The sequence below is a fragment of the Schistocerca serialis genome, chromosome 1 (genome assembly GCF_023864345.2).
Source record: "Schistocerca serialis cubense isolate TAMUIC-IGC-003099 chromosome 1, iqSchSeri2.2, whole genome shotgun sequence".
Classification (NCBI taxonomy): Eukaryota; Metazoa; Arthropoda; class Insecta; order Orthoptera; family Acrididae; genus Schistocerca; species Schistocerca serialis.
Genome location: NC_064638.1, coordinates 400,640,386 through 400,668,099, shown reverse-complemented (window position 1 = coordinate 400,668,099; position 27,714 = coordinate 400,640,386). Strand labels below are relative to the sequence as shown.

Genomic DNA, 27,714 nt, shown 5'->3' with positions numbered 1-27,714 from the left:
TGGTGTAATAAAACAATGAAATACGTCAACATTGTGAAATACAGTAACAAAAGCAACTGGAAAAGTGAACTTACCAGACGGAAATATCTCTCTCTCTCTCTCTCTCTCTCTCTCCACACACACACACACTCACAGACACATCCATTCACCAATCCCCCTCTCTGGAGCGAGGTTTTCCTGTCGTTTTAATATTTTCTGGTTACAATTGTGGACCGATGGGTATTGCTGTGTCTTTGCCGGATGGTTTATGTGGTTGACTCGTGGTTTCATTTTTTTTATTATTTCAAAATTTTGCGTCTGATTGAGGGCGGGTGGTAGGGAAGAACTGATTTGAGTGGTACTTCATTCGTGCCTGGCATTTTGTGTTTATTATTTTTGCATTAGTTATTCTGGATTTTGCTTCTTTCGTTACAGTTTGACCTTCTAACATTATTATTTCTTGTTATGTCCTTATTTCGTTCTTGTCAGCCCCGATCTTTGACTCCTTTGGAAGTTCATATGCGGTAAGTTTCTTTTTATGCAGCCACTTTCGTGTTTTCCTTTTCTATGTTTTTGCTACACTTGTCTTATTTTTACTGTCACTCCTGGTGTATCGATTTTACTGAGTGTTATTTGGAGCTACTGCAGCTGGTGTGACTTTCGTGTAGTATAGTTATCAGTTGAATGGTTTGGTCTTTTTTTCCTTTTATTTCTTTACATGTGCAGGAATGTGTGTAAAGATTTTCATTTTTTGAAAGTCTACTCGTATTCCGTAGTTGACTAACAAGATCATTTTTTAAGCACGTTTCTGATATAAGATTTTTGCGCAACAAACAGTAATATTGGAATCGGTAACTAGAAATGATCTCCTACATAGGTTGCTTCTAGTTACCGATTCCAACTATTCGATGGTTCATTTTTTAGATCGTTTTTGCAGTACACCGTGGAAAATATAATAGAATATGCTCTGTTAACGGTATACTATGCCTTCCACATCTCTGGCAACGGGTTCTAAACAACGCTGTTCTATTATATTATGTAATATATGCACTCGTAACTGCTCTCGTGTTCTTATTTATTTCAGTCATCTTCAACTCGTTTAAATAAAATTCGCGCGTAAATAATAGTCGCGTTAAATGTATTATTTTATGACATGCTACATTCGTTTGTTTACGAGTATAATCCGTCCCATTCATAGATTGTCCGTTGCAGCATCATTGCCTTACGCATGACGTCATTCGTCAAAGCCGACGGGTGGTATTGGACACTAGAATTTATCCTACCCTACTGCGCTAGACCCGGGAATCCTAATACGTGGCAGAATGGGAAGTACCATCTGCCATGCACTTCACAGTGGTTTGCAGAGTACGGATGTAGTGTAGGTGCAGATATCCATTTTTTACAATATCAGTCCTGAAACTGGCTCATGGAACTCTTATTACCAGTAGCGCCTTCCCTTTTACTCTTTGACGTCGCGTTACTCTGCGAGCGTTGTCTTGGCTGTTTGGTTGTACAAGGAGTGGGAGCAGCGAGCAGCTGTTGTGTGTCTGAGGGGAGCAGGATGGCTGCCAGTTGCACGGAGCTTTGCGACCCGTGGTCTTCGCCGGACGGGCAACAGCAAACGCGGGTCGACCGCGAGAAGACGTGCCCCATGCTGATCCGAGTCTTTCCTAGCGAGGGCCGGCACCACAGCCTCGCCTACTACCAAGATGGCCAAACCCCAGTTTCAGAGATCCACCTCTACTCCTGGATGGACGCCACGCTCGACGAACTCTCCAAGTAAGCCGCCCACACTATGTGGCACACTATCTTTGACACTCAGTGCTGTTGCACCTTAAATTTATTTGCGCACGCAAAAAATATAAAATACCTAGGAAATTGCGATTCTAGCTGGCAGCTTTGACCAGTGACCTAGTGAATATGTGGGTGGTATCGAAGAATGTTTGCCTATCGAAGTATGAAAGTCGTAGTAATTTGTAATACCTTGACTTCTCACGCAATTGCTTTTCATCATAGATGAGTCAGTTTTGTTTACATAGAAAATTCTCTTTGGGAAAATGACTGACCGTAAATCAACTATAAGATTTTTGCAGTCATTGGGCATTATTGCAGAATTCTGCAAGTGTAGTGTTTGTGAAAATTATATGGTTTTGACAAAGCTTCCATCATCACGAACTTCCCGACGAATACATATAGAGGTGCAGAAAAAATAATATACGGAGATCTCTCCGCAGAGAGACCTGGTTCGAAAGATCGAGGCTGAATTTAGAAGTAATAGTCATGTTAACCTACTATTTTTGGTATTAATATTCTCGTAAGTCTGTCATCCACGAATCAGGGGTTTCGTGTGGCACTGTAGTTGACTGGTTTTTATTTTGTAGAGAAGTTTGCGTGGAATTTGTAAAGTATAGGGGATCGTTGGGGGCCAGAGGTTACAGTCGAAGTAGAAAAGTGACATTTTGGAAAGAGAAGGTATGAAAGGGGGCATGAGGTTGTTGGGCTTCGAGTTTTTGGAGTTGTAGTTGGCTGGCTCAAATGGCTCTGAGCACTATGGGACTTAACTGCTGTGGTCATCAGTCCCCTAGAACTTAGAACTACTTAAACCTAACTAACCTAAGGACATCACACACATCCATGCCCGAGGCAGGATTCGAACCTGCGACCGTAGCGGTCGTGCAGTTCCAGATTGTAGCGCCTAGAATCGCTCGGCCACTCCGGCCGGCCAGGAGTTGTAGTTTCTGGAGGGGATTGTGCTGATGTTGTATTTAGGGTCGTACCAAATCATACTAAGTAAGTGTTGACATCATTAATAGAAGAATATGTCAAAGAAGGTTCCGTAGTCATGTCGAATAAGTTTGCTTCGAACAAGAGGTTGGGTGAAAAGGGTTATTATCATTTGGTCGTGAATCACAATATTCAATTTAAAGCTCACAAGACCCCCGTCTTGTACCAATACTATCGAGGGGTATTGGGAAGCTGTAAAATCTGTTTCGGCGGAGAAAGAGAAGGATTTCAGTGTGGTAAGCCCATTTGAATGAATACTGTTGGAGCAAGAGTATTCCTAAAGGTTATTGTATATCTCTTGCATTTGGGTCATTCCACACCAAGTGGTCTAAAACTGAAAAAAGTTCCCACCATCATGGTCTCCAATTTTCGTCAAATTTTAACTGTAGCTTTAGTCAAGTGTTGAAGTAAGTTTCCCAAGATTTCAGGCCTCTAGCTGCAATAGCTGCTGATCTAGACCCCCTTGTCTGAAGTGTACTTAGTCCGTGTGCATGCAACATAAAAAAATGTCATATTTGGAGTCTAATAAAATCGAAACTAATTCATAAGAATGGTTAGTAAGATGCGACCCTGTACAGTTTTTTTTGCTGATTCCAACGAAATTATGTATAACATTACTCATGCAAACCCCGGTCAAATAACTCGACTCAAAGTATACTTCAAAATTTGTCGTGACACAACGCGACAAATTTTGACCAATATTAAGACTGCAATGATTTCCTTGCAGTTGAAGATATGGACTTGAACTTTTGGCCAAGCTTCATGCTTGTGCTAGACATAATGCAGCCGGATTTGCAATGATCCAGGCCATATGGTCGCCCTGCAGTATCTCTTCAAATTAGGCAGTGTCAGCACAAACGGTAAAATTTACCAAAGTTTCAAGCCAATTACTAAAAAATAGTTGGCCTGAATCTGCTTGTGAATAGTATCACCTAAAAGAGAAACTCTTGCTCTACAAGACTGACATTTGTTTTTTTTGCAACGCGACCATTAAGTACTCATTAACTCACATCAAAGTTGTTATATTTTGTATGCGCGATGCACTAATTTTTCTTCATTTCTAGGAATTTGAATCTTAATAGTCGCTTAGAATTACTGATATAATTGGATATTTCATTCGTGTTTTATTCAGTGATTGGCCAGTGAGAGATGTCAGAAGTTAATGAAGAAGAAGAATCGTTGGCCCCCTGTTCAATTGGAAAAGATGCTGCTGCATCGAAGTGCCATGTTATCTTCTATGCTAAGAAGACTGGATTCAAAGCGTTTAGTGATTTCACAGAATGTGACCAGAAATTGCTTGTTTCGCGTTCAGAAGCCAAACTTGACGAAAATTCCATCATTTGCTTCCACCATGAAGCCCTCTTCCTACATGAATATCAAGCGATGCAAAAGAAATGTTGCAATCCATTCAAGAAGAGGAATCACAATGTAAAAGCTGGACTTAGACTGCTTGATAATGAAACAGCTGCCAAACTTTGCCTGTTAAAGAAAAAAGAAGTGATTGATATAAAACCTGGTCAGAAGCTTTGCCCTCGCTGCATGTCGGCACTGAACCAAAAGCTAGAAGATTCATCATCACTATCAACCCAATCTGAACAAGATTTCACAACGGATGAAACTGAACCAGCCATCAACAAAAGTTTATCATTTATTGGTGCTTCACCATTGAAAAGAAGACAACTAAGTAAAAGAGATAAGCAAAGCTATGCAAAAAGAAAGATCTTGGATGCACAAAGTTTAATTGGGAATCAAATTGCTGCTGCTGTAGGAATCAATTACGATGAACAGCCAAGTTCAAGTAAAAGTCGCCCATGCAATAATTGTGCAGATCTTGATAATCTTATAGAAGAGTTGAAAGAAAAATGTAAAGTGTCAAATCGTAGGACAAAAGTTCAAATATTGACCTTGGTTCCAAGAAGCTGGACAATTAAAGATACGACAACAGCATTTAATGTATCAGAAAGAATGGTAAAGCAAGCGAGAAAACTGAAGAATGAGCAAGGTGTTCTAGCTTTTCCAGCAAATCGGCAAGGAAGGAAGCTTTCAGATGAAGTTGTTCAGAAAGTACATGACTTTTTTCAAGATGACGAATTCAGCAGACTTTGTCCAGGGAAGAAAGACTGTGTGCCTGTGAGAATTTCAGGAACAAAGGTGTACAAGCAAAAGCGGTTGTTCCTTTGCAATTTGAAGGAAATGTACGTGTCTTATCAGAAGCAAAATGGACCAGAAATTGGCTTCTCAAAGTTTTGCGAGCTTAGACCAAAATGGTGTGTTACAGTTGGCTCTGCTGGAATGCACTCAGTTTGTGTCTGTACAATACACCAAAATGTCAAGCTTATGCTCACTGGTGCATCAATCAATGAAGACTACAAGGAAATTCTTAGCAAAGCTGTTTGCAGCTTGGAAAACAAGGATTGTATGCTTCATCGTTGTGAAAACTGCCCTGGTCCAGAAGGTGTAGAAGCAGTTATTGCAACATATTTTGAAGATAATGACCCTGAAGAACTGATTGAGTACAAACAATGGATTCATACCGACAGGGATACTTTAGAAACAAAGCAGCTTTCAACAGAAGAGTATGTTGAAGATATTGCAGCAAAAATTTGGAACCTGTCTTGTCATCACTACATTGCCAAGCATCAAAGCCAGCACCTGAAAGCTCTCAAAACTGATTTGAAAGAAGGCGAATTCATAATACTAATGGATTTTGCTGAAAACTATTCATTTATTGTTCAAGATGCAGTGCAAGGCTTTCACTGGGAAAACAGTCAAGCAACAGTTCATCCATTTGTAGTCTACTACTGTGAAAACGAAGAGGTGCAATGTGTGAATCTTTGTGTTATTAGTGACTGCCTTCGACACGATACGATTACTGTCCATGTTTACATTGGAAAAGTAATCAATTACCTGAAGATGCAATTTTCCAAAATAAGCCACATCCACTACTTCAGTGATGGTTCAGCTGCACAATATAAGAATTTCAAGAATTTTCTCAACTTATGCTATCACAAAGAAGATTTTGAAATAACAGCAGAATGGAATTTCTTTGGAACAAGCCATGGAAAGTCGCCTTGTGATGGCATTGGAGGCACAACAAAACGGTTGGCAGCAAGAGCAAGTTTGCAACGTCCATATGAAAACCAGATTCTAACACCCAAAGATCTTTTCAACTTCTGCAATGATAATATCAATGGAATCAAATTCTTTTTCATCAGCAAAGAGGAAGTTGAAGAAGAAAAAGCTTCTCAAGAAGAAAGATTCCTGCAAGGGCACACTCTAGCAGGCACAAGAGAAAACCACCATTTTTTGCCCATTGATATGACGACAATTAAGGTCAGTAGAGTTTCTAATGATGCGACATCTTTTTTGGCCAAAATTAGTGCTGCTGAAGTAGTAGTTCAAGTCATGGATCTTCAGCCTGGGCAGTATGTTGCTTGCATTTATGAAAAGAAATGGTGGATTGGAAACATCGTTGAAATCTCAGTCGAACAGAAAGATGCTTTCATAAGCTTTATGCATCCTCATGGTCCTGCAAGTTCATTTTATTGGCCCTTAAGACGTGATACTTGCTGGATTCCAGAACAACTTATCATTGGTGTTATTCCAGCTCCATCAGTGACATCATCTGGTCGGCAATACAGTTTTCCTGAAAGCATTCTCTTGCAAATCAACGATGCTTCCAGAATGATGAAGTAACTGAGGAAGACAGGCTTGGGAACCTGCATAAAGAAACCCACAATCAGGCTTGGGATCCTGTGGTAAAGACACCCTGTAATCAGGCTTGGGAACCTGCAGTAAAGATACCCACCCGTGGCTGTTACTGCATGGCTATCGGGCGTGGCCCCTATGGCGATGGGGATGCTGGTTTTATTGTGATAACCAGTAATGGCTCAGCCATCATGGACCAACGCAGGGCACTGCGCACACAAAATATAAGATACTTTGACCTGAGTAAATAAGCACTTAATGGAAGCGTTGCAAAAGAAAAATATATCCATCTCGTAGAGCAAGAGTTTCTCTTTCAGATGATACTATTCACAATTAAATCCAGGCTGACTATTTTGTAGTAATGGGCTTTGAACTTTGGTAAATAAAGCCATTTGCGCTGACACTGCCAAATTTGAAGAGATTTTGCAAGGCGACTATAAAGCCTGGGTAGTTGGAAATCCAGCTGTATTATGTCCAGCACAAAGATAAGACTTGGTAAAAAGTTCAAGTCCATATCTTTATCTGCAAGGAAATTATTGCAGTCTGAATATTGGTCAAAATTTGTCGCATTAAGTCACGACAGAATTAGGGGTACACTTTGAGTCGACTTGTTTGACCGGATTTTGCATCAGTAATCTTATAATTAATTTCGTTTGAATCAGCACAAAAAACTGTACAGGGTCTCATCTTACTAACCATTCTTATGAATTGGTTTCAATTTTATGAGACCCCAAAAATGGCATTTTGTCTGATGTCGCGCGCATGCGAACTTACTACCCTTCAGACAAGGGGGTGTAGATCAGCAAGTATTGCAGCTAGAGGCTTGAAATCTTGAGAAACTTAATTTAGCACTTGACTAGTGCTACAGATAAAATTTGAAGAAAATTGGAGACATGATGGTGGGAAGGTTTAGACCACTTGGCATGGAATGACCCATTTATGAAAATAGTCAACAAAATATAGAAGCCACGTTGTGTTAGTTAGGTGTTGGTGGATCTGATATTATCTACTTGATTTACGCTGCGTTTTTTTCTGTTACTTTAGCCTACCATGGGCTTGCTACTTTTTTGGTTACTCTTGGGGGGGGGGGGAGGAAGTTTTTCTGTAATTTTAATGTTTTTTGCTTACAATGTTGGGGAGAGGGGATTGCTGTGTCTTGTGCCGGTGGGTTTTTGTGATTGACTTGTGATATCATTTTTTTTATTATTTTAAAATTTTGCGTGTGGTTGAGGACCGGTGGTAGGGAAGAACTGATTTGGGTGGTGCCTCTTTCATGCCTCGCAGTTTGTGTTTCTCATTAAATTTTTGATTAGTTATTCTGCATTTTGCGTATTTCGTTATAGTTTGACCTCCTGACATTATTATTTCTTGTTATGTTCCTATTTTGTTCTTCTTGTCACCCTCCATCATTCACTCCTTTGGAAGATCATATGTGGTAAGTTTCTTTTTTTGTTGGTACTTTTATGTTTTCCTTATCGAAGTTTTTGCTATATTTCTCTTAATTTTACTTTCATTCCTGATGGCGGTACAAAGGTTTGGTCATTTTTGCGTTTTATTTTTTGAGTGTGCAGTAATGTTTGTAAAGATTTTCATTTTTCGAAAATCTAGTCATATTCTGTAGTTTACTAACAAGAACGTTTTTTAAGCAGGTTTCTCATTTGTTATAAGATTTTTGCGCTTGTAATTGCTCTTTGTACTACCGCGAAAAAGTAATATTGGAATCGGTACATAGAAGTGACTCCTATATAGGTTACTTCGACTTAACGATACCAGGTATTCGATGGTTTATTACTTACATCCTTTTTGCAGTGCGTGTGGAAAATATAATACAATATCTGCATTCGTAATTGCTCTCTGAAGTTTTGCGAAAAAGTTAGTAATATTGGAATCGGTAACTAGAATTGACCTATAAGATTAATTCTAGTTACCGATTCCGACTATTCCAAAGTTCATTAATTGCATCTTTATTTTTCCAGCAGTTATCTCAAATGTAATTACAGTTTTCCGCTCGTAGTTGCTCTCAGAATTACCGCGAAACAGCTACAAGCATTGGAATCGATAACTAGAATTCACCTCTGACATAGGTCAATTCCAGTTACAGATTCCAACTATTCGATAGTTCATTCTGTTTGATGCTTCGTAAATGAATCGATTTCTTCTAGCAGATGTCTCAAATGTAATAAGATTATTCCGCTCGTAATTGTGATCCGATTTACCGCAAAACAGATACAAACATCTGAATCGATAACCTACTAATATAGGTCAATTTTAGTTACCGATTCCACCTATTCGCTATTTCATTAAGTATATCGTTTTTCCAGATTCTGTGTTAAATATAATACAATTTCTGCACTCGTAGCTCCTCTCTGAACTTCTACAGTAAAGTTAGCAATATTGGAATCGGTAACTAGAAATGGCCTCTTCTATAGGTCAACTCTAGTTACTGATTCCAATATTTGCTAATTTTAAATGGATTACCGTTACTTGAGTTCCTGCCTTGTTTAGGATTTACTGTGTTCGTTCCTCCATATTTTATGTTAGTAATTCGTATTTGTTATAATTCGCTTCATTTTCCCGCTGTTCTGTTCTAATTTAATTTCTCTCCGCCCAAAACTTCCCTGCGCTTCTCCCATTTGAATGAATAACCAATAATAGAATTAAGGTAATTTTGCAATAAGACGATTTTACCAAGCGCTATACTGTAACACAGTTTATGGTACTCTGTGCCCCTCCACTTGCATAAATTATGATAATGAAACTAATTAGACACAAATTTTTTACACTCCTGTTCTTGTTTATTACGGTTATCTTCAACTCGTTCACACATAATTCGTGCGTAAATAATAATCGCGTTAAATGTGAATATTATTTTTCACATGCTATATTCGATTGTTTACGAGTATGATTCATTCCCTTCATAGATTTCCGATATGCAGCATCTTTGCCTTACGTATGACGTCATTGGTCAAAACCGACAACTGGAATCGGGCATTAGAATTTATCCGAGATCGTTAACTAGAATCAATGTATATAAGACAATTACAGGTACCTATTCCAATATTTGTTACTTTTTGTGAATTTTCGTTATCTGTGTACGGGCTTATTTAGGATTTCTGTGTCGGTTTTTTCACATTTCATACATCTGTTTCATATACGTTATTATTTACTTCATTTTCCCATTATTGTGTTGCATTTCAGTTTCTATCCGCCAATAACCCCCACTTTCCCCCAGTCGTCTCGTTAGATTCAATAGTTATTATCGTAAATCAACACTATTTTATAATATTACGACTTCACTGTGCGTTATACTGCAGTAGAATTAAAGATTCTCTATACTTTTCTTACTCGCATAAATTACAATTTATATCTATTTAACACACACACACACACACACATATATATATATATATATATATATATATATATATATATATATAATATCATCATTTCGGTATAGTTCGTGGTTAAATAAATAATCGCGTGAATTGTGACTGTAATTTTATCGTATGCTTTGAGAAGCACCCACATGCCTTGCTCATACTGTGGCATCAAGCAGTCAGGCCTGCAAGATGAGTGGTCTGCCAAGCGAGTGGATTCATTCTTATTTATCGAGTAACGTGAACTCTAGTACTCACGCTTAAGTTACAAGTTATCCTCCTATATGATTAATACGCAACGGAAACACGCATCTGACTATCAGTGATTTACAGAACTCTAGCTGTTCACTACGCACTGGCAATACCACATTTTCTTTTTGTCTTTTATTTAACGGCTTTTATCAACACGTGGCCACCGCACTGAATATGAATGGCGCACACATTATAAATTCGGGACATCATGACAACATACAATTCGATGGAAATGTCCACCAATCTTTTTCTTTTCACTATCTTATTTATTCCGATAAATTCTATAACCTAAGCACACAAATTCTATAACCTACAACAATTACACATGAGAAATTCCGCCCAGTGGGCATGGCTTTACATTGGTGAATCTCTATATTATGGTCTCGTAATTATTTAACGCTACAGTGCACCTTCTGGATAGGATGGTGGATCTTTTATTATATCTCACACTTCGACTCTCACAATCATCATCACGAAACTTTCCTCCAGATCGAGCGATAGAGAAGGAACAAGCATAACCCACTAATCTTTTGAAACTACCTTGCTACTCTCCTATGCAAACCACACATACCCAAATTACATGACATACATCACACTGCAATAAGAAATACAAATCACTAAATAGTCACAACATTATCACTTTCAGCTTTCCCACTTCAATTAGTATTTATCCCAGTTTCACACGACACTGCCCCACTTCATAATTCCACTTTCCTACTATGAACTCTGGAGATATATGCACGTCTTCCTGTACAATGCAAGCCAAGTGGCGTTGCTGGATAGACGGCCGACTCACCTTGCTTCTCTCTCAGAGTTTGAATCTAGCGTCACACGGAATCATATCACGCAAAGTAATATTAAGAACGTATTCATCACACACGCGAGTCCTCAACTGATACCATGGACGAGTACTTCTCTTTAGCTTTTGTCTCATACACAGTTTGAGACTCACACAGTACTCACCACGTGGAAGTACTCATCTCTAATTTCAAGTCCTGCACACGCCATTTCTTAAATATTTCAACTTATGGTACACACGCTATTTCTTAAATATTTCAACTTATTGTACACACGCTAGTAATTCAGCTTAACTTAAGCACACGGAAGTATTTCAACTTATTGCTACACGTGGCTTCATTGTGACCGTTGGTCACTTCCGAAGATTACTACAATCCCATTAATATTACCTGCCTGACATTTAATTCTCCCCACAAAAGTTCCTGAAATAGAGAAATTAATATTTCAAACTACTCTTAAATATTCCACATGCATACCATGTCTCCACTCTTTCGTCATTACGGAGCACAACTAAAACAGGTCTTAACAGCACAAGGTCCAGCGGCAGAGTACTGAAACATGACCGTTCTCTAGGTCCTGTCACACCTCTGTCGAGGTGGGGGAAGACCATGCTACCGTATTGGTCAGCCACATTTCAGGCGCTCAAAGCTCCGGTAAGTTTCATCTCTTTGGTGCCACCAAAGGTGGCCAAAGGATCGTCTCAAAGATGATCATATATTCACATTCACTATCTGCGGGTAGCAGACGACCATACATTCATTCATTTCACAGATCTCACCAAACTGGATGTAGGGATTTATTTTGTGGGAGTGCACATGTGATCAATTAAATAAATAAATTGTCATTCTTTCCCACACTGGTATCCGGCTTCGCTGTATTAATTGAAATTGAGTTATTTTACAAAAAAAATGTGTTGTTCTGACAAAAATAATGAAGTAAGTTGTACCTATTTTCAATGTCGGGCGGTACTGTACCCTTTCAGCTTCATTTGATTCTTTATGAATATAATCTACTGCATTCAAAGATTGTCTCTCTGTAGCATAATTCCTTGCCTTTGCTATGACGTCATTGATCAAAGCAGACGAATGGAATTGGACACTAGAATTTTTCCCGAGAACTTACTACATCGGAAAAAACAGTTCAAATTAAAACTGTTATGATCAATTACTCATAAATAAGAGAAACATTTGTTCGAACCGTAACGAATCAGGTATCGTAGAAAGTAGTTCAGCAGCTGTAGTGGAGCCATAGATACGAAGTACGAAAGAAAAACAGTATGTATCTTACAGATATCGTAGCTAGTATTGGAAAATACTCTTGAAGTATACAGCTAAAATGGAGACAGCGATACGTAGTTCCAAATAGATGTAATTATCAGTAATAAATCGAAATTTTAATATAACCAGAAGAACTTTAACTCTTCACCGGAAAGCTCACGAACAGCGTAGGGGCGGTTATCGTGCCGTTCTACACTTTTTAGATTTTACCTCTTACCAGGCTTGTAATGGAAATTTAACGTACTTTTTTAGTAGATTTTGAAAATTTCCAAGATGCAACATAGTCTTGCACCTAGGAGCAAATATTCTATTCAAATTTAATAGTCCGTGTGTTACATTATTACTTTGCTATACACCAATAATCGATACGTGAAATCAAATTAAGCAGAAGCTCTACAAAAACGATTACAAATTACTTTTTGAAATAGAAGCTGTCGACAGTAATTCAGATCCCACTTTTCGACAGAGAGAAAATTGTTAGACATTTAGCAAATTCAGTTAACTTGCAAATATCGCGTGTTCCTCGGTAAAAAATACCTTACGTTTCAGGTAAAATTTTGAGCAGGGATGGTTAAGTATGGCTCAACCATCCACACATTATGTAACTAATCTTAAAAATATGCAACAATAAAGAAACTACAATATCCTCAAAATAGATTTTAAGGGTAAGTCCCGTCGACATCGAGGTTATCAGAGACGGAGCACAAGCTCAAATTTCGCCAAGGATGGAGAAGGGAATCGTCCACACCCTATCAAAGGAACCGTCCCGGTATTTGTCTGGAGCGATTTAGGGATATCACGGCAAACCTAAATCAGGATGGCTGTATGTGGGTTTGAGGCGTCGTTCTCCCGAAAAAAATAGATTTAAAGTAATATAAATATACTTGCTGTTTTGTTAGGTATTTTCGACATTCCCCTGTTTCCGAAGTCGCGGAAACCGAAGAGTACAGTGCAAATTTTGTAGAATACTCTTTTATATGACAAAATTCCGCACAATATATTCCTTATCGCCCTTGTAATTTGATACAGTACAGATCACGAAATTTACAGATCGATATTCTCTCATTGGTTTCCGATTCATGATTCGTCGTGTTCACTTCCAGTCATTCACTCTGCGAACAGTTACCAACAGCAGCACGCGACAAAAAAGCCATCGACGCCGCAAGTACACTTCTACCTTTGATATACTATACAGTTATTACATGCGTAGAACTCGTAATATTTACAAACGCAGAACAAAGCACAACCTCATGTCTCACAACAGCATGAAAAAATTAAAAAAAAACGTCGGAAGCATGTTTATGCCGGTCTCTGCTGCGCGTTCCTTAATGCGATTCTAAAACAGGTCACCAATAGAAACACCGACCAGGAAACAATATTTGTTCCTAGGTACACTTCCCTCCAAGTACAACACTCTCTCCCACTGATAAATGCAGCGTTCAGGTCAAAAGGATTTTGTAATACAACCTATAGGTTTTGTGCAGCGTCAATGCCACTGTGTCATTCCACGCCTGATATTTAGAACTAGAAGTTTTCAGTGAGGGTGGCAAAGCAATATGCACTACGTTCTTTCTTCCTCTCAACGACGATAGCACTATTTCTGGTAAGAGTTACGTAGGACGTATGCCGTCTCACTCCCCACTCACTGAATTATACGCACAGTAAGCAACAAAATACTTGTCAGAGATTTGACTATCTAATTAAACCTTTCTAAATTTTCTTTAAAGTTTTACTTTTCATAAAGAAACTTTCTTTAAATATGGAGCGAACGATGGCTTCCCGGTTCTGTACTAACTGGTAATTTACGATAACGTTCATTTTGCATTCAGTTTCGTTACATTCACCATCTCAAAACAAAGTTCTCACCTTCCAAACCTATGTTGAAGCTCTGGTTACGTTACCGATCAGGCTGTCACCAGTACCATGATTTTGGTGGACGCTTATGTTTTTTTATTACAAGTAATTCAAGTGGCTACTGTGATACGCAATTAATAACTAAGTACCCGAAAATACAAATGCCCAATTTCGTTACTGAAATAGTCATTTTGTAAAAACATTTCTTATCAATACACTTCTGTGTATAAATATACTTGTCGACTTTTCCTTCACTGTAGTCAAGCAATGTACTGTACCTCAAGCAGAGAAATATGGCTATAGATTTTAACTTGAGATTCGCAGAATTTCTTGGGGCAAATCTGCCTGTTACATGTAAACTAGAGCTGTATGTCTGAAAAATGTTTCCAGCTGATAACTTCGTAGTCCCGCTGCAGAGCCGGCAATCTCTGTATATAAGGGCTATGCCTTGATAGACAGACTGCCTGACCGATCATCGCCCACCCTAAACCGCTAAGGATAGAAACTTGAAATTTGGAGAAGGTGTGGATCTTATACTGTAGGCGTCGTTTACGAATAGATTTTTCGACATTCCAACCGTAAGGGGGTGAAATAGGTGATCAAGGGTTTTTTTTGAAAAATGTCGCTATTAATGGAATTTTGAAGCCAGTCTTACGAAATTTGTATTGGCTTCTTGGAAATATGTCTTTCACATTTTTGGTAATTTAATTCTTTGGGGGTAGAAAAATGGTTCAAATGGCTCTGAGCACTATGGGACTTAACAGCTATGGTCATCAGTCCCCTAGAACTTAGAACTACTTAAACCTAACTAACCTAACGACATCACACAACACCGAGTCATCACGAGGCAGAGAAAATCCCTGACCCCACCGGGAATTGAACCCGGGATTGAGGGTAGAAGTATTTTTAAATACATATTATTAAAGAACTACTAAAGTATTTTAAAGCTATATCGATGAACAATACTATTTGACTTCTCAGTTACAAATAAACGGTACATGTTTCTGTTTTTGGGAACTGAACTGCTAAGGAGCATGAAATAGGGGATGAGGTTTTTTGTCAAAATATTTTAGTATGAAAGCATTTTTAAAGCTGAAGTTGTAAAAATTTAAATTTGTCTTCTCAGTTAGAAATAAAAAATATACGTGTTTCACTGTTTTTGAAAATTCAACCCCTATGGTGGTTAAACGGGAGGCTGAACGTTTCTATGGACATATTTCACTGTGCAAGCATTTTTAAAGCTAAAGGTATGAAAATTTGTATTTGACATCCCCATTAGATTTAAAACACACGCTTGTCACTGTTCTTGGAAATTCATTCCTAAGGGGGGAAAGTAGAGCGTCAAACGTTTCATGAAAATATTCCATTGCAAACCATTTTTAAAGCTAAGTCTTTGAAAATTGCTGTTTGGCTTATCTGTTAGAGATGAAAGAAATACCTGTTTCACAGAACTACGAAAACTGGTATTGGATTTCTCTGCCAGAAAATGAATAGTACGTGTTTCAACATTTTTGGAAATCAGCCGTGTAACTTCCTCACAAAAAATAATATGAATAGTATTCACATTTAGTGTAACCTCCCAACAGAAAAGTGCCGAAACCTCCCAACAGTTCAAATGGTTCAAATGGCTCTGAGCACTATGAGACTTAACTGCTGTGGTCATCAGTCCCCTAGAACTTAGAACTACTTAAACCTAACTAACCTAAGGACATCACACACATCTATGCCCGAGGCAGGATTCGAACCTGCGACCGTAGCGGTCACGCGGTTCCAGCCTTCCAACAGTAAAAATTATAACTATAACATCGACATTTATCGTAACCTTCCAATAAATAAATTGCGTAACCTATCAATAATATAATGTGACTAATTAATCAATAAAAAAATTGTGGCTCACTTATAACCTTTCAATAATTGACTGTGAATTTAAACTGGTGAATTTTGGACGTCAGCAGCGCTGCGTCATGGCCCTGAAAGATTTTTCTGAATAAATTGAAAATTCTTACCTCAATAAGGTCGCCGGATAACGCGTATATATCTGCTCCTATAAGAAATTTGTCTGGCACAACCCTGTGCAATGCCGGCCGATAGATTTGTCATGTATAAAAAGAAACAACTGATTTTTCTTTACAATAATCGGAATGACCATGGATTGGAGAAATTTGTAAGTTCTTTAAATTGAGATGAATGATTATCAAAAGTTAATTTTTATAAAAAAGATTGTTAATAAGAGATTTTTTAAACAATTACATGGGACTTGATATAACAATGCTACAGCCGCTGAATAAAATAGTACATGAAAGTTTTTTTTTAATGAATAGTTACTGAGGAGCTACTAAAGGATTTTTAAGACTACTTCTTTGCCATTTGATATTTGGCTTCTCGGTTAGAAATTAAAAAATACCTGTTTTGGTGTTTCTGGAAATTCAACCCATAATGGAGTCCAATTGGGGATGAAAACTTTTAATAAAATATTTCTTTACATCAAAAAAATCTTAAAATTAAATTATGAAAATTAACGTTCCACTTCTTGGTTCGATACAAAGAAACATTTGCTAGGGGAAATTTGTTAGGGGATGAAGGATGCTATAGAAGTATCTACACAAGAACCCGAAAGGCATGATTAACTAAAACTTTGGACTCCAGATATCGGAATCGCTTTTTGGTCAGAAGTACATTCGGAAAAGACAATGCTTATATGGCATTAATTAGCGTGAAGAGCTTAGGAGATGTTGAAATATGTGAACAACATACAACTGGATTAAATAAAAACGAAAACAAAAAAACCCCTGCAGTCCATACAGTCTACGCGAGGGAGGCAACGGGCGCTAAGCTAGTTTTGTATTATAGTTATGAATGATGTGACATTTATGCAAATATTAGATTTTATTGTAAGAAAATCCCTGCCGAATACGCTTTAATTCCACTGGGGTCGTGATGGGTTACGAAACGCAGAAAACGAACGACGATATGAAATTTTTTCCCTGATGTTGGCTACATTGGTCTGGCGCTAACCGCCTCATTCATTGAGGCACATGTCAAACAAGACGCGCTGCAGAGCGTCATCTCCATCTTACCTCGACATTCCAGGCAGTACGTACCCGCAAAACGTTTGCGTACAAGTTATTTGATAGTAACTCCCTCCTCCCACACCTTCATACATTTCATGTTTTTGTATGTAATATGCAGCAAATCAGTCGATGGAAATTTTTCTGTTTAAAACAATGTTTTTTTCTCAGATTTCAGTTTTATTCTTAAAGCCAGTTAAATTTAAAGCGCGCGACGACAACGAAGGATTCAACACAGAATTAAAAATCGCAGAACTTATCACCCGTAATGGGTTAACAAGTCTCGATGAGTCGCATTAAACGTGTTAGCAACAAAGATAGACTTGTGATTGCGCTAAGGGTCAGTGTGTCACCATAGCTAAGATTTCGAGAGTTTGTGGTGGTTTAAGTGTAAATGTGCATTGTCACATTCCAACACGATTCTCCTACTTTTCTGTATTTTTGTGATATTCCTTGTGCGTTGTGCACATTTCTTCATTATTAAAAACAATCGGAAACACTTAAATAATTGATGGACAATTTAGGTGTTTTACGAATAATGTTCTCTAATGAACTTCGGAAAAGCTAAAAATATACTTAATGTATAGACTTTCTATTCAAACCAGATACTACTCAAAATCTGATAAAACACGACAGCTCCAGCTATGAGTCGTTTGTTCATTTTGTTGTTTTTCACCGCAACAAGTTAGCGCTTGATAACGGGCTGTTGTGAGGTTCAAACCTGTCGTATGTTGGTATAAACCAAGCTATTGCTCACTCACGCTGTGGTAAGTTAATTTTTGGGTCCAGACATTGTTCACCTAATGTGAAGCTTGTCGATTTAAAGACTTTTTCCTTCCTTCGCGGCCGGCCGAAGTGGCCGAGCGGTTAAAGGCGCTACAGTCTGGAACCGCACGACCGCGACGGTCGCAGGTTCGAATCCTGCCTCGGGCATGGATGTGTGTGATGTCCTTAGGTTAGTTAGGTTTAAGTAGTTCTAAGTTCTAGGGGACTTATGACCACAGCAGTTGAGTCCCATAGTGCTCAGAGCCATTTGAACCATTTGAACCTTCCTTCGCCATTGCAAAATTGTATGTGGCATCGATCAAAAACGTGTTAGGTATTGATTTTACTTCATTGTTTTATAACACCATTAGCAAATGTTCATTATTCGTGTTGGAAGCTTTCTGCTTCCTTTGAACTACTTAATCACTACTATCTTATCTGTAACCTTTTCGAGATCCTCTCATTCATGTTGGGAACCGTGCCTCTATTGTGTTTTACAAGTTTAGTAATCTGCATAAAAATTTAATTTATGTTGTGCATTTAAGGGTGTTCATTGCCAGTCACCGATGTTCTAACATTACCTACTTCAGTTCATGAGATTCCACTTAAAATCAAACAAAAGTTGCACTGAAAATGGGAATAATGTGAGCGAAGTAAAGAATAGTATTACATTTGAAAAAAGTAAAGTAACGGAGGTGGATGACTTTAATCTTTAAATATCTATCGGAATGTCAACTGCAATGAAGGGACAGATGAACATTACCATGTGCAGCAATCGGGAAACTCGCAGCAACTCAATATTCCCGGACAGGAACTACTAAATCACTGAGAAGAAACAAATTAGACACACATCAAAAAAAGGTTTGCATCACCTCGGTTCCGAGAGTTTCGGATCCTGTACAGAAAATTGGAACAGAGATCAATGTAAACATCATTTTCGCCCTTTTTATGGATCATGAAAACCACACATTGCATGTTGTACCACCACACTTCGAGAGCTTCAGAGGTGGTGGTCCAAATTGCAGTACACATCGGTACCTTTAATACCCAGCAGCACGTCTTCTTGCATTGATGCGTGCTTGTATTCTTCGTGGCATACTATCCACAAGTTCATCAAGGCACTGTTGGTCCAAATTGTCCCACTCCTCAACGACGATTCGGCGTAGATCCATCACAGTGGTTGGTGGGTCACGTCGTCCATAAACAGCCGCTTTCAATCCGTCCCAGGTATGTCCGATAGGGTTCATGTCTGGAGAACATGCCGGCCACTCTAGTCGAGCGATGTCTTTATTCTGAAGAAGTCATTCACAGGATGTGCACGATGTGGGCGCGAATTGTCGTCCATGAAGACGAGTGCCCCGCCAATGTGCTGCCGATATGGTTGCACTATCGGTTGGAGGATGGCATTCATGAATCGCATAGCCATTACGGCGCCTTCCATGACCACAAGCGGCGTACGTCGGCCCCACATAATGCCCCCCAAAACAGAAGGGCACCTCCACCTTGCTACACTCGCTGAACAGTGTATCTAAGGCGTTGAGCCTGACCGGGTAACCTCCAAACACGTGTCCGACGATTGTGTGGTTGAAGGCATATGCGACACTCATCGGTGAAGAGATCGTGATGCCAATCCTGAGCGGTCCATTCAGCATGTTGTTGGGCCCATCGGTACCGCACTGCATTGTGTCGTGGTTTCAAAGATGGACCTCGCCATGATTGCGCACAGTTTGAGTCATAACACGACGTCCTGTGGCTGCACGAAAAACATTATTACACATGGTGGCGTTGCTGTCAGGGTTCCTCCGAGCCATAATCCGTAGGTAGCGGTCATCCACTGCAGTAGTAGCCCTTGGGTGGCCTGAGCGAGGCATGTCATCAACAATTCCTGTCTCTCTGTATCTCCTCCGTGTCCGAACACCATCGCTTTGGTTCATTCCGAGACGCCTGGACACTTCCCTTGTTGAGAGCCCTTCCTGACACAAAGTAACAATGCGGACGCGATCGATCCGTGATATTGACCGTCTAGGCATGCTTGAACTACAGACAATACGAGCCGTGAACGTCCTTCCTGGTGGGATGACTGGAACTGATCGACTGTCGGGCCCCGTCCGTCTAATAGGCGCTGCTTATGCATGATTGTTGACATATTTGGGCAGGTTTTGTGACTTCTCTGAACAGTCAAAGGGACTGTGTCTGTGATACAATATCCACAGTCAACGTCTATCTTCAGGAGATCTGAGAACTGGGGTGATCCAAAAGTAATTAACGGACAAAGGCACATGTCAGATCGAAGCATATATTTGAAGGATAAAATGAAATACAATCTATAGCACTGAAAGTTATTTCATTGATAAAACTTGGGATGCAACGGTATATTTGCCTAGCTCATGTGTGGACTGACATACAGTCATAAACTTCCACAAGATTTCTCTAATGACGTCTGTTTGTCCACTAGATACACTATCACTGCACCATCTTGTCAAATTATTGTCTATCAGTCTCCTGAAACTGTTCAGCTCAGCTGGATCTCTGTACTAAAACCTGTTGAACATTAATTTGACCATAACATGCAGAAACACATCGTCTATTCTATAAAATTCACAAAGATAAGATCAAATGTTCACTACGGATCATAACAGCCTCTCGATGAATTCAGATGCTTTTTCTTTTTAATCAGGGATAAATTCGGAAAATATAATTTTACGGAATTTCAGTCTCACCGTTGTGTTATTATCTTAAAACTGCGAGATATACCATCGCCATGTTCATTGTCTCATGGATCAAAATATTTTCGAATCGCATAGCTTTCTGAACCTATGTATCGTGGAGGTCTTCTCCATAAAGACAGCATTCTCTGACCAGACCATCGACATAAAATAACGCGAAGAATAATTCATCTGAGCAGCAAAATTAGGTAATCTGCTGTGTTAGTGCACACCAAGAAACTGTTGGAACCAGAAAGTTATGGTACTGGCATAGCTCGTCGCATGCTCTACTGCGTATTTTATGTAATTTCGTAAAGGTTTCATTGGTGTTCATGTAGTCTGACAGCAGTGATATTCTGTTAGGAGATTTCATTTTGAAGTCACACTTATTTTGAACGTAATTAGTATCGTCAATATTATACGGGTTTTTGGAGTATCCAGAAAGGTTTGAATTATCTTTAGTAAGAAAACATAACATAAAATGCCACCGGCAGCACTATATTAAAGCACTTATTACAAATTGTCTAGAGTACTTAGTCTTCCATGGTTGTTTTGCATAACCCTTTCGTTCAGTGGGAGGTATCCCTACGTACCACAAATACGGCTTTATCGTTGGTCCCGCCATTCTTAATTGATGTAGGCCCCTCCATTGTTATCATTCATTCTTATTTTTTAGGCGTTACCAGTAACTGACTGTTCGTTAAGATTGATGTAAATATACTGCCGCCGGCCGGAGTGGCCGAGCGGTTCTAGGCGCTACAGTCTGGAACCGCGCGACCGCTACGGTCGCAGGTTCGAATCTTGCCTCGGGCATGGATGTGTGTGATGTCTTTAGCTTAGTTAGGTTTAAGTAGTTCTAAGTTCTAGGGGACTGATGACCTCAGAAGTTAAGTCCCTTAGTGCTCAGAGCAATTTGAACCATTTTTTCATACTGCCAAAGGTATTTCTGTACAGCGAACAGATAAATGATAGTCGTGAATTTTATTTGAAAACTTTAATTTTTGTAATTCAGTTCTTACCAAAGGATGTATTTCTTAATGACTAAGAAAAAACTTCGGCATAAGAGGCGTGTTTGTTGACACTGATATCTTGTAATTTGCCCTCTGTGTAATTTATGTATTGATGTCAGTGGGGTGGGGTGGGGAGCGGGGTTCGAGCATGAAGGGGAACGCCTCCCACTGTAGATAATACACAGCACCGAAGAGCGACCGCTTACACGAAGGCAGCCCCTTCCCTCCCCCCCCCCCCCCCCCTCTCTCCTACCAAGTGCATCTTACAACCTACACCATTACTACTAGACGTATTGCTTCTCCTTTCTAACCACATGGGTAAAAGCTGAACACGACAGATGTTAATCAAGACTAGTAAGATTATCATTTCGATAACTGATTTGCACCATCTATTCAAAGACTTCGAGGGAAAGAGGAACTGATTACCTTGTAGTTAAATCGCTTTAAATCACCATCATCTAATAAGGTTGTTGATCAACACTTAAGCTACCATTAGTCTTTATGTTCTAAAACTGTCTCTAGCAATATTGTTAATTTAAAGTGGGCAATTAGCCACCTCAAAAACGAAGTGCCTAGTGGGGGAAAATACTACATTATTTGGTCAACAGTAGTTTCCACACATTGCCTGTAACACATAGGCTGTAACCAGGCCTGGCTCAATGTTTCTTACTGCAAAATACAGCCATCGCCTGCCTGTAAAAATACCGTGGTGAAGTAAGTGTTACTAACCTCAAACATGATGTAACACGAACTTTGCTTCATCTATTCCGACAATTCGACTGTACTTTTTTCTTGGTCACTTTGCGATGCAGTTGATTTCATATTTTCGAGGTCTTTAATTTTAGCATGGACCAATTATTATCGTCTGGTCCTGCTGAAGTCTCAGCTCATGGTGTAAGTTGATTTACAGCATAACTATGTCATCTACCGACAAAGCGAGTTTCAAAAAATGTATGATTACTCTGCGCTAAAAACCACTTGTCTCCACTAACATTATACTCTGCTGACAGCTGAATCAAAATCTCATCTAAGGATACAGACTGGCATAGACGATAGTCTTAGCACATGTTTAACAGTCCTTCGAGCCTTTTCTGGGATGAGCGGATCAAGGCGAGGGTGACGGGGATTTTGCGTTAAATTCCTCAGTTACTGCTATAACATAGCACGATTAATATATTTTTTTCATTCAGTTGTGAGATAGAGCCAACGACCTTGTCACAGTGGTCACACTGGTTCCCGTCAGATCACCGAAGTTAGGCGCTGTCTGACTTGGCTAACACTTGGATGGGTGACCATCCGGTCTGCCGAGCGCTGTCGGCAAGCGTGGCCAATTGAGGAGCTACTAGACGATAAAGTAGCGGCTGTTTGCTGACCACATGTCCCTCCATATCCGTATTCTGTGACGCCTGTGGGCTGAGGACGACACGGCGATCGGTTGGTACTGTTGATCCTTCAAGGACTGTTCGGACAGAGCTTCGTTTTAGTTGTGAGATAGGGTCAACGTCATCAGCGTCAGTGTCATCGGATTCTCTGATGGCACGGTCCTGTGGCAGTCCGTAGGCAACTTCCCACACTAAGATTCCTACATCCTACGTCATCATCATCTTCACGTACTGATGCGTAATTTTGCGTGTCTTATCTTCCTCGTCATGACCGGTCTTCTTTGAATACCATCAATCAGTCTTCATCTACATCTACATTCTGCGGGCCGACGTATGGTGTGTGGCGCAGGGTATTTCATGTACTGCTGTGCATTCTGCCCTTTCCTACTTCAGTCGCTGATGACGTGGGGAAAGACGATAACTGATAAGGTTCCATATGAATTCGAATCTCTCGAATTTTACCATCTTGGTGTTTCAGAGAGATATTCAGGTACGTAGGAATGTACTGCTGCAGGATACTGACAATAAATCACATCGTGATGAACAACGCCTCTCCTGTACCGCCTGCCACTGGTGTTGGATGAGCATCTCCGCGGCGCTCTCTCCGCTCACTAGCTGATCCTATGACGAAACTGGTTGGTCTTCTCTGTTTCCTACGGTCAATCCTGTTTGCTTCGTATCCAGACTGAATTGAAACATTAAACCATCGATCGAGCGGTGGTTTTGTAAGCTATCTGCTTTACGAGTGGATTACAGTTCAGGAGGATTCTCTTTTACGGCTCTGTGATCTGCCATTAACAAGACTTGTTTTAGGTCTTTCATCCACAAGAAATCGCTCCTTATATTGTCCATACTCCCAGACATTTTATGGATGTGACTCCTGCAGCGAAGTACACATTCTAATTCGTCCGAAAAGTGGTCCGTTGGTTTGAGCTCAGGACTCTATCACAGGCCAGGCCATTTGAGGAATGTTGCTTCATTATGGGGTGCATTGTCACACTGATACAAATAAACATCGTCGCCCAAGTGTTACTCTACTGTACACAGTGCACAAGGATGTAAAATGTGATCATAGCCTTCTTCGTTTAGCGTTTTCTTAAGGGTAATAAGGGGACCATACGCTGAACAAGAAAAACAAATGGTTCAAATGGCTCTGAGCACTATGGGACTTAACTTCTGTGCTCATCAGTCCCCTATAACTTAGAACTACTTAAATCAACTAACCTAAGGACATCACACACATCCATGCCCGAGGCAGGATTAGAACCTGCGACCGTAGCGGTAGCGCGGTTCCAGACTGTAGCGTCTAGAACCGGTCGGCCACCCCGGCTGGCCAAGAAAAATACTTCCATATCTTACCACCAGCTCCCTTGTATTTGTCTGGTGACACTGCACATGATGAGATGTAATGTCTGCAGCCACTCGCCAAGCCCAAACCTTTCCATTGGATTGACACAGGCTGCACCGCGATTCCTCACTCCAAATCACTCATTTTCAATCATTCTTCTTCCAATGGCCTTTCTCTTCACATCACGTTGTGTCGCTGGTTGGCACTGGCTATAGAAATGTGTGGATTTTGAGGAGCTATGTATCTCATTCTTTTTAACGCTCTATGCACCATCATTGTGCTATCTGGACTCCTGATAGGTCTTCTGAACTCAGATGTGATTCCTTCTTTCATGCGATTTTTTGCAACCAACTTTCGCATTGTTTGATGGTTTCTGTCCGTCAGTACATGAGGTCTGCCTGATCTTAGTTCAGATGTTGTCCCTTCGCGTTTCCACATCAGAGTCACATCATCAACAGGTAATTTGGGCAGCTTTAGAAGGGCGGGAACATATCTGGTGAATTTGTTACCCAACTGACATCAAATGACTTGTCCGCGTTTTGAGGTCACTGAGCTCTCCTGACGAACCAATTATGCTATTACTACTTCTTTACTGACAACGGTTCTAGGCGCTTCAGTCCGGAACCGCGCTGCTGCTACGGTTGCAGGTTGCAATCCAACCTCGGGCTTTGATGTGTGTGATGTCCTTAGGTTAGTTAGCTTTAAGTAGTTCTAAGTCTAGGAGACTGATAACCTCAGATGTTAAGTCCCATAGTGCTTAGAGCTATTTGAACCATTTATTACTGACAACAGAATACTCCCAGCGTCCTTTAACACTGGCAGGCCCCCTCTCCTGACACCTACTGGCAGATCCCGCATTACAGAGGGGTGTCTGGGTAATCTTGATAAGATATGTACGCCAGCTGATCTATTCCTGGAGCTGGAGTCCCATCCATTCTGTCATTTCTTATCACGAGGAACCTTTTGGAGAATATCCCTCATCCGTAGCTCATCATTTTGTTTCACTACACGGCCAGTCTACCTCCATTATAACTGCCTCCCTGACACACCTTCTCTTCATATCCTCTCTTATCCGTTTGTTTGTTTTCTGACCCTTCGCCACGCGGGGTTGCCGCTCGGTCTTGGGCGCCTTGCCACGGTTCGCGTGGCTTCCACCGTCGGAGGCTCGAGTCCTCCCTCGGGAATGTGTGTGTGTGTTGTCCTTAGCATAAGTTAGTTTAAGTTAGGTTACTTAGTGTGTAAGCTTAGGGACCGATGAACTCAGCAGTTTGGTCCCATAGAAACTTACCACAAATTTCTACATTTCCTGACTCTTCTTTTTCCGACCAGCACAAATCGTTCCGCTGCTCGTTGGGCTACCCTCATTTTCTAAAATGGACATTAAGGTTCGCATTTGACATCCATTAGTTAGTCCATAATGACGTGTGTGTGTGGGGTGTTGCGTGCGACAGATGCCTGGCCCGGCTGATGCCGGACGTGGCGAGCGACGGCACACACCTGGTGTTCGCGCGCGTCTTCCCTGACAAGAGGCCGGAATCCGAGCCGGGCAGCTACGCGATGAAGGAGGTGGGCGTCGTGTGCTGCGGCGTCGCCGGTCTGGACGACGGCAAGACGCTGGCGCAGGCCAACTTCTGCCCGGGGGACTTCCTCGACGTCGCCGTCTTACCCGGCCGCAGGCCGCGCTACTCGTACTGATGTGTTTCAACTGACCACTCGGTTACTTGATTTTTAAACAACTTGTATATTTTAGAAGTATATTTTAAGTGAGATTTACTTTTTAAGGAAAACCTATTTTTTTAACTAAGATGTATTTTTTAACGTAACATGTACATATTTAATAAGATGTATAATTTAGTAAGTTTTATATTTTTAGTAAGATGTATATACTAAGATGTATATTTTGAGTAATGTATATACATTGAGACACCATTTATTCAACAGAAAAGAATTTCCTTGAGGATTTTTTTTACTTTTATTTAGCTGGAAGTTACCAAGGTAGCTTGATAAGTCAAATAAATACCTTGTTTTTGGAAAACTTTTCTTTTTCTAAGCTCAATATATCCGTTCTAGCGAGATATCAATTATTATTTTCTTCAGGAAAGATATTTCCTTATATTGATAAAACTCGGCTGCAGTTCACATACTATCTTTATTAGCCCTAGAACCAAGAAGCATTCATTAGCCCTAGAACCAACAAGCAAGGGCAAAAATTGCCCGCACATTTTTCTTATATTAAAAATCATAATTAATATCTCTTTATGTTTATGAGTCTTTGTATATTCGTCTTTCACCTTACAAAGTACCAACATTATATTTACACCGTTAAAATTTGAAATAAAAAATTCTAATTTCCGCTCACGGGCATATTTTTTTCCTTGGGTTGGTACTACCTCTGACCATAATTCAAAATGCGTGTAAATTTCATTTCGTAACCTCGGTAAGCAGAAATTGCAATATTTCTTTCACGTGTTCTTTTTTCAAGTAAATTCATGGCTTCTTATCTACTACGTTTCTACTGTGTGCATTTGTTTACTCGTATTCACAAATTATTCCGGATGGGGAGTTTGTCGCCATCTGTGTATCAGTTATATGGAGTGAAACATTTTGTCTGTAGGCGGTAAGTGTCATATGTAAATGACAATATTCTCTCCAACTGAACGGTATCTCTTGAAAGTTTTCAGTATCCCGTAATCTGTTTTTATGCAAGTGTCCTAATTTCTATTTTTGAAACTTTTCGTTAAGGACAAAACTGTACTATTCATTTATTAGATCAAAGAGCGAATAGAAATTTTGTTCAGTCTGTATATTCAAGTGCAGACTTTGAGTTTACAGTTTATACAAACGATAATTGTACAAGTTTTGGCCACTGTTGCTAGTTATACCTTTTACCACAGTAAAATAATATATTAACTTATACATTTTTATGCACCCTATATGTTACAAACATTGCGATATGAGTTATAATGTCAACGAGCATGTTAAACTGATCTCACATTGGAAACACAGTCACTTACAATAAATACTATACTTATAGCCTATTGCAACACGAGCAAATTATGCACTTCGCTGGTGCTCCATCTAACATAAAATAATTTGGCGCTCTTAAAGTTATATTCCTGTTTCCTTAAGATGCCTTGTGCTTAGGAAAGTCGTAAAGGCAAAAAACTGGCAAATAGAGTAAGGGGGGAACCGTACGCCTCTGAATAAGTCTTGATGAACAGGAGTGGTCCACTCAGGACACTTAGATCTGAAGGAAAGGAAAATCATGATTAGAATACTAGGGCAAATGGGCTGGCCTTCTATGGAGATGTTATCCGCGTGAACCCTCACAAACAGGATCGTCAACGCGATAGATAGAGGAGAAGCCTTGGAAAAGAAATGGATCTCCACAGTCAAATCAGACCAGG

At 39.9% G+C, this 27,714-nt stretch overlaps 1 protein-coding gene across 1 annotated transcript; it reads left to right on the top strand.

Annotated features, from left to right (window-relative positions):
• Positions 1–1,540: 1,540 nt before the first annotated feature.
• On the top strand, positions 1,541–26,002 carry LOC126475396 (histone deacetylase complex subunit SAP18-like). Its single transcript, XM_050103265.1, has 2 exons — positions 1,541–1,758; positions 25,759–26,002. The coding sequence occupies exons 1-2, from the start codon at positions 1,541–1,543 to the stop codon at positions 26,000–26,002; spliced, it is 462 nt and encodes a 153-aa protein (XP_049959222.1).
• The last annotated feature ends 1,712 nt before the right edge of the window (positions 26,003–27,714 follow it).

Excerpts from the sequence above, each read along its gene's own strand:
- LOC126475396 (XM_050103265.1), top strand. The coding sequence starts at position 1,541 with ATGGCTGCCAGTTGCACGGAGCTTTGCGACCCGTGGTCTTCGCCGGAC. Across the intron at positions 1,759-25,758 it reads ACGCTCGACGAACTCTCCAA|ATGCCTGGCCCGGCTGATGC; the intron begins GTAAGCCGCCCA and ends TGCGTGCGACAG.